Raw genomic sequence first — 8,397 nt, 5'->3', positions numbered from 1 at the left:
CACTTATGAATTGAATTGAATTGAATTGAGAGAGAGAGAGACAGACAGATAGATAGATAGATAAACATACATATAGATAGATAGATAGATAGATAGAGATAGATAGATAAACATACATATAGATAGACAGACAGACAGACAGATAGATAGATAGATAGATAAACATACATATAGATAGATAGACAGACAGACAGATAGATAGATAGATAGATAGATAGATAGATAGATAAACATACATATAGATAGACAGACAGACAGATAGATAGATAAACATACATATAGATAGACAGACAGACAGATATATAGATAGATAGATAAACATACATATAGATAGACAGACAGATAGATAGATAGATAGATAAAAATACATATAGATAGACAGACAGACAGATAGATAGATAAACATACATATAGATAGACAGACAGACAGATAGATAGATAGATAGATAGATAGATAGATAGATAGATGATAGATAGATAGATAAACATACATATAGATAGACAGACAGACAGACAGATAGATAGATAGATAGATAGATAGATAAACATACATATAGATAGACAGACAGATAGATAGATAGATAGATAGATAAACATACATATAGATAGACAGACAGACAGATAGATAGATAAACATACATATAGATAGACAGACAGACAGACAGACAGATAGACAGATAGATAGATAGATAAACATACATATAGATAGACAGACAGACAGACAGACAGAGACAGATAGATAGATAGATAGATAGATAAATAGATAAACATACATATAGATAGATAGACAGATAGATAGATAGATAGATAGATAGATAAACATACATATAGATAGACAGACAGACAGATAGATAGATAAACATACATATAGATAGACAGACAGACAGATATATAGATAGATAGATAAACATACATATAGATAGACAGACAGACAGATAGATAGATAGATAGATAGATAGATAGATAGATAAACATACATATAGATAGACAGACAGACAGATAGATAGATAGATAGATAGATAGATAGATAGATAAACATACATATAGATAGACAGACAGATAGATAGATAAACATACATATAGATAGACAGACAGACAGATAGATAGATAGATAGATAGATAGATAGATAGATAGATAAACATACATATAGATAGACAGACAGACAGACAGAGAGATAGATAGATAGATAAACATACATATAGATAGACAGACAGACAGATAGATAGACAGACAGACAGACAGATATATAGATAGATAGATAAACATACATATAGATAGACAGATAGACAGACAGATAGATAGATAGATAGATAGATAAACATACATATAGATAGACAGACAGACAGATAGATAGATAAACATACATATAGATAGACAGACAGACAGACAGATATATAGATAGATAAACATACATATAGATAGACAGACAGACAGATAGATAGATAGATAAACATACATATAGATAGACAGACAGACAGACAGATAGATAAACATACATATAGATAGACAGACAGACAGATAGATAGATAGATAGATAAACATACATATAGATAGACAGACAGACAGACAGATAGATAGATAGATAGATAGATAGATAGATAGATAAACATACATATAGATAGACAGACAGACAGATAGATAGATAGATAAACATACATATAGATAGACAGACAGACAGACATATATAGATAGATAGATAAACATACATATAGATAGACAGACAGACAGACAGACAGATAGATAGATAGATAGATAGATAGATAAACATACATATAGATAGACAGACAGACAGATAGATAGATAGATAAACATACATATAGATAGACAGACAGACAGATAGATAGATAGATAGATAGATAAACATACATATAGATAGACAGACAGACAGACAGATAGATAGATAGATAGATAGATAGATAAACATACATATAGATAGACAGACAGACAGACAGACAGACAGACAGACAGACAGATAGATAGATAGATAGATAGATAGATAGATAGATAGATAGATTCATTCAGTAAAGATTCACTTTAATAACCAGTAACCAAGTACCTACAAACTATTCAGAACATCCTAGCAACCAGAATTGTTTTAGCTATGTGCTAAAAACAACACGTTAGCATGGTGGAGGTGACATCTGCACAAAGGTCCATTCACATGTTCTTCAGAAAATGTGAAAAGTTTGCAAAAATACTTATTCGTCTTAAAATTACTCAGCATAAGCAATTCATTCTGAGAAAACTTGAGGATATATTTTAGAACAGTAATGTGTCTTTTCTGCATTATTGACATTACGTGTGGCCTCTTTTCAACAAAAGCAGTGTAGCAGGCAATAAATCTTGAAATCAATAACTGCAAATGACATTTAGAGCCAATGTTGGACAAAAGCCAATGAGCGTTTGCAAGATCACAATTAACAAACTGGGCTCGTTAAATGACAGAACTCTTCATGAGGAACATCCAGAGGTCAGATGAGCTGCGGTCCGATAGCAGAACTGGCTGCGGTCCTGATATCTGTCCTGCGGTAGATGGTACAGTGCCTCCTCTGTTCAGTTTGAGTGTAACCCGAGCCGCTGTCAACCCCTTCCTCCATATACAGACTATACACAGAGACACGGCGCTCTGCACCCTGCTATGTTTTATGCATAAAAGGCCATATGCAGGTCATGAGATGTCATGTGACACAGTCATGTGAGCAAAAGCAATAACATGATCTGAGGAAAATTGTGTTGAAATGGAATTTTGTGGAGCATGATTTGATTACCAAATAATGTAGCAGTGTTTCAGATGTATATACAGCCCACAAGTGCCACATAGACCAGTTTATATGCAACTTGTTAATGTATCGATTAATTCAAAATATTTAGTCTCAAATCCCCCTCTAGTGAACATTTAGACACACATAATGTGTTCAAACACATGACTGTCTGAAAACATGTGAGAGCAGAGTTAAAACACAAGCCCAGTCAGTAACACAGAAGCACAGTGTATAACCAACCATTCACACTAGTTCCCCACACAGACTTCCTCCCCCTACCACCACGTTGCATGCGGACACGCGTCCTGTCCATAAAAGGGCATGGGTGGAGTCCAAACACGAGTGCCGCGCCGTGATTGGGCTCCGCGACTGATCAGATGCGCGCTGATTGGCCGCCAGCACTTGGTCCGATTTTGTCTCATTTTGTTAATCAGGCCGCGCTCATGGGAAGCCGGAGAGAAACCGGATCGTCGCATCCTCGTTAAACGGTGTTTTTGTCGGCGTGTGTCGGTTTGTATAGAGGAAGAATGCTGGAAAATAAGAGGGAGAGATTGAAAACATTTCTGAGGAAAATCGACGAGAGCGCCATATCGCGAATCAAGCATTTAATGAAGGAGAGGTGAGTGTATCCGTTATCAGATGTCGACATCCCAGAATACAATATGCGCAGCTCATTTAAATATATTAATGTCGTGTTTATATTATAAGTAGAAGGTCCTAATGTGTTTGTTATGATCAGATAATGTGATGTGTACGGTTTGCTTAGATATAGGTCAGATGGATGTTTTATAGTCGTAATCCACCCTGTGCGCGTGCGTGTGTATGTGTGCGCGTGCGTGTGTATGTGTGCGCGTGTGATGACATTATTGTTTCCTGATGACTGATTTATCTTATTCAAATATAGATTAGATATTATTTAATTGATACTTTATGTGTCTGTATAATACATATAATTGTTTGTTTATCTTTTTAGTAGGAACTTGTTTTACACATCATAAAATCCCCATATCACTACTGGTTTTATTGCATTCCCTTTACTGTGGTACTACCATGGTACAGCGACGACATTAGGTGTTAAAACAATGGTATACCATGGTGTTTACTTCCCTTACGAAAAGTGCCATGTGTTGTTTTTATTTACCATAGTACTTTCTCATTTGAAGTACAATGAACTACCATTTAATAGCCTACCATTTTTTACATTTTAAAATCGTACTGCCACAGTATATTTTTTGTTACTGGTATTTCGTGGTAGAATACCATGGCAGTACTGTGTTTTTATTTCATCATGGTTTTCATATGTACCACAATAATGTAGTTTTTGACATACCATGCCAGTACCAGTATGTTTTGGACATGCCACTATGGTATTACCATGGTGTGTCTAAACTATTGTCTTGTCAGTCACCAAAAGATCCTCCAAAAAAAAAAAAAACCATCCCTGCAGCATAATGTAATATCTGCCTTTTATGTGAACTCATGTTTTTGTTATTAGAGTCGTTAAGCCGGTATTGTAAATGGATCATGCTATTGTAAAGCTATTACTGAGCTAGTTTTAGACTAGAGCTGACTCGCTCATCGATTTTCCAATGAGTGAGTTATTTGTGACTACAAGTTACATTAATTTACATTCAGCCACTGGATGGAAAATATACCTAATGATATACCAATTCAGTGCATATATTCTTATACATGAATGGACATTACCCTCATCTGTGTTTGTGACATAAACAAACCAATCCTCATCACCGTTACGCTCTAAATTCGTAACCATTGTCAAGGTGTGAGTTTTCCATTCACTTGGGCAGTTTAAATGCAAATTGACCTCTTTCTTGGCCAAACTGTTTTGTCTTCAGTGGTGGTTCTAAATGTAATTTGGAGCAGGAATGTGTCATAATCAAATTACGGCATGCGCTAAGTGCCGTCATTACATCACAGTGCCTCGTAAGTGGTTTAGATTGACAAGCATTTCTCCAGATAAACTGATGATCTCATGGACCCACCATTATGTTATCTGTCTGCACTCTATTTTTAGCCCAAAAGCTTGTTCCAGGTGGTATGCCAGGTGTGGACAAGCTGTCTGGGCTAATTTTGATTCCCACTTGAATTGCGTTGGCTTCTCCGAGCCTTGTAAAGAATACTATGGGCCCACAATTCCTTGACCGCTTATCGTTCACATAGATTGCCGGTAAAGGACGTTGAGCTATAATTGTGATCTTGCACAACTGCTTTGGAGCGTCAGTCCTACATAAAGTTGAGGTCATTTTAGTTAGTTTCCCATGAGTAATCTCAACAAGATCATTTCGTGCTTTCAAACACTCCTCTTAACTTTAGATTTCTAATTTAGAAGCTTGAAGCCACATGTGGCTTACAGATTTTGTGCAAATCTTTCTTCCCCTTAATATGTCATTTCCCAGCAACATCCTTGATTCTTCGTTAACAAATCAAGCAAACGTTCAAGGTTCTCATTGTTCTGGTCCTCAGCATTTCACATATGATTAGTTTCATGTGATTTCCAGGTGGAATTTCCAGTCTTCCTTTGGACTGGGTTGGTCCATGGAAAGAAAGACCTCTTTCTGTTTAGAGCGGTTACATTTAGGAAGTGAGACTGGTGCATTCAAATCACATGACTCGCACAAATGTCCTCTGTGTTGTTGGTTTGGCCCCCTTCCACAAGTGGCAAGCTGTTGTTTGCCGACAGGGATTGGTGTTTGCTCTGATCGGACCATGTGGCTCGATAGATGTTAAGGCACAATCCTCATCCTATGCCTTTCTTTGTAGTCATTAACTCTGATTTCATGATTACACCAGTTTTTAAGAGTCTCATTTTGAGTTATCATGGCAAGTGCCCTTTGTTCTTCGGTGGGTAATCTTGTAATCTTGATTCTTGAGACCAAGTCCTGGTGTATTTTGGAAGCTTTATTTGTACTTTGTATTCATCTCCACCTTCTTGTAGTTTCTATGTTTAGATTTGTTTTTGTTTTTTAGAGGTATAGGACAGCTAAGGCATCTTTTTGTGTGGATTATTGTCTAAATGGTATAGCTCAACAGAAGTGGTTAACACAGCTCTTTTCTCTGCACACACCCACTCAGATCATTTATCACCCTGATCTTGTATTCTCTGTTTGGTTTGATCATATTCTGACTGTTTCTGCTCTAGTCCATTCATTTTGTTTGCTGGGAAATACATGACTTGCTCAACTGGTTAACTCTTAACTGTGGCTTTCTTGAAAATGATCTATGGTTTCCTGGTGTGCAACGCTGGCACAATTCAACCTGTTGCTGTCTGATTTACATGTTAGCTTCTTGGCAGGAACTTGAATCGCATTCAGTCGACAGTTCCTCCCTTCCGTCAACCAATGGTGATCTTGTGTCTTTCAGAGTGTGAAAATCTTCTGCTTATGTAATGAAAACTGATCTGATATTCTCAATGTTATGCTGATACTAGTGTGCTCAAAGAAAACGACATGTCCCACAGCAGAGGAAACCCTCACTTAATCTTCTCCGTTAGAACATGGCGTCTTGTTTATTAACAAAAGTACAGAATGCACTGAGGAGTACTGATAAAAATAAGAGCAGAACTTAAGACAAAGATTTGAAGATGCTTGTTTTTCAGGCCCGGACAAGGATCTTCAAGCTATCTTCAGTGATTCACCGTGAGGTGTGGACTTGCATGAGCTAATGTGTTTTCATTGTCTGATATGAGCGTTGAAAGCTTGTGTGCGTGCAATTTTTCATGGTACAAGGAGGTCAGGGGTCAGATGGAGAAAAGGTTCACTGATAATTGAACTGGAACTTGCTGTGGCCCACATCTTAAAGGATTAGTTCACTTCAGAATTCAGATTTCCTGATAATTTACTCACCCCCATGTCATCCAAGATGTTCATGTCCTCCTTTATTTTAGTCAAAAAGAAATGAAGGTTTTTGAGGAAAACATTCCAGGATTTTTCTCCATATAATAGTCTTCACTGGGGTTCAACGGGTTAAAGGTCAAAATTTCAGTTTCAGTGCAGCTTCAAAAAGCTCTACACGCTCCCAGACGAGGAAAAAGAGTCTTATCTAGCAAAACGATCAGTCATTTTCTAAAAAAATAAATAAAAATTATATACTTTAACCACAAATGCTCATCTTGCACTAGCTCTGCGATGGAAATCGCGTTGGAAAGGTCACGCGTGATGTGCCATCAGTCCTTTAAATTGGTGGCATGTCTGAATTACCAGTGGAAATCAACTCTTGATTCCTGGTGTGTTTTAATTACGATTATCTTGGTGCCCCTTGTATCTGTACTGAGAAAAGTTAAACTTTTATCAGAAATCTTAGTTGTTGATTAATGCTGTGTCTGGTAACCAGTTTGTGCATTTTATACATAAACTGGGTTTTGGTCATTTTTTTTCAATGTATGTTTTTGCATTTGTTGTTTGGCATTGGGAATTGATAAAAATTAGTATTTGTTATTTAACTTGAAAGTAACCAGTTTTGCACTCTCAAAATCAGAGGCTGTTGGAAAGCATATTCAGGTTTAGTCATAAAATTTGTTCTTACAGAAACCTGGAAAAGGAAACTTTACTTTCCTACTATTTGCTTCCAATATTGGCCAGATCATTGCAATAAAAAAGGCCTGGTGTTGTGGAGGTCTTTCTTTAAATTTCCCATGGGTTTGTTGACCACCTACCCCATCACAAAGACAATAGGTGGGCTTTTGTTTGGATGTCTTCGGTCTTGTCTTCAGTAGTTTGCATTCCTTCAATGGCATTTAAATGGGCCATTGTGGGATCCCTCCATCACCCACTTCTCCACTTGTTTCCAAGGAAACACCAGCTGCCGTGGTTGGAGGTGAGCAGAGTGGGCCGGCGGAGGATTGTTTTACCCTCCCTCGGCTACAACTTTGGCTTCCTTCTGCTTCATTATCTCATTTTTTCCGACGGCCTGGCTTGTGTGACGGAGCAGCTGTAAAGGAAACCTTTGGACCTCATTGCTCAGCAACTGGTTGAAAGTCGTTTAGTAAGTCCAAGAGCTGGGAAGACGTCGCAATGGATAGCGAGAAGGACCCGAGCCACATGGACATGGCTGTGTGTGAGGATTTGGGAAGGTAGGAGACGTTTACGCCGCTGTTTTAGCTCTGTGATATATAGTCGTGACTGGTGTGGGAGCAGCTGCGAATACGTCATTGAACCGACATGTCTGGGGGTTTGATTTATCATAGCGAGCGGATTGAATCTGAACAACCTGTTTTGTTGCTTATGGGAATATACTGTTGCTTCATTTGAACTAAAAACAAAATGACTTGTCGATGGGGAATCTGCTTCTGTCTTTATTCATAAAGGAAGCAAATTAAGCAACAAATTCCTTTTATGTTTTTTTTTTTTTAATCATTTGCAAAGAATGAACTTTCATTCTCAGCACAAAGGGAAGCATGATGGTTTATTGCTGAGAGCGGGCCTTGAACTTCAACACATTTCCTTGTTTGGTATGTTTGTGAAGCGTCTCATGCCACTGTGTGATGCTAGCTCAAACCAGATTAGATATCCATCAAGAAAGGCACATTAGCGCTTTACCTTCAGCATCAGAATGAATCAGCAGGGGATATTTGATGCTCTTTGTCTTCATTTTAAATCACTGCGTGTCTCGAGGCTA

General features: G+C 37.5%; 1 protein-coding gene across 4 annotated transcripts in view; it reads left to right on the top strand.

Moving 5' to 3' along the window:
• The first annotated feature begins 3,156 nt into the window (after window positions 1–3,156).
• The window catches only part of si:zfos-943e10.1 (GRAM domain-containing protein 2B), a 15,872-nt gene continuing 10,631 nt past the window's right edge, over window positions 3,157–8,397 (top strand). For 2 of the 4 annotated variants that reach the window (XM_051910042.1, XM_051910041.1), the window contains exon 1: window positions 3,157–3,382. In XM_051910042.1, the coding sequence (XP_051766002.1) occupies window positions 3,291–3,382 (92 nt within the window). In that variant the 5' untranslated portion in view covers window positions 3,157–3,290. Of the gene's footprint in view, window positions 3,383–7,473; window positions 7,853–8,397 lie in introns of those variants that run through there. The other 2 variants (XM_051910040.1, XM_051910043.1) reach the window with 2 other exon arrangements.

Source organism: Ctenopharyngodon idella, chromosome 10, assembly GCF_019924925.1.
Source record: "Ctenopharyngodon idella isolate HZGC_01 chromosome 10, HZGC01, whole genome shotgun sequence".
In the NCBI taxonomy this organism is placed as follows: domain Eukaryota; kingdom Metazoa; phylum Chordata; class Actinopteri; order Cypriniformes; family Xenocyprididae; genus Ctenopharyngodon; species Ctenopharyngodon idella.
Note: the sequence above shows the minus strand (reverse complement) of the source record. Positions and strands in the feature narration are given on the sequence as shown.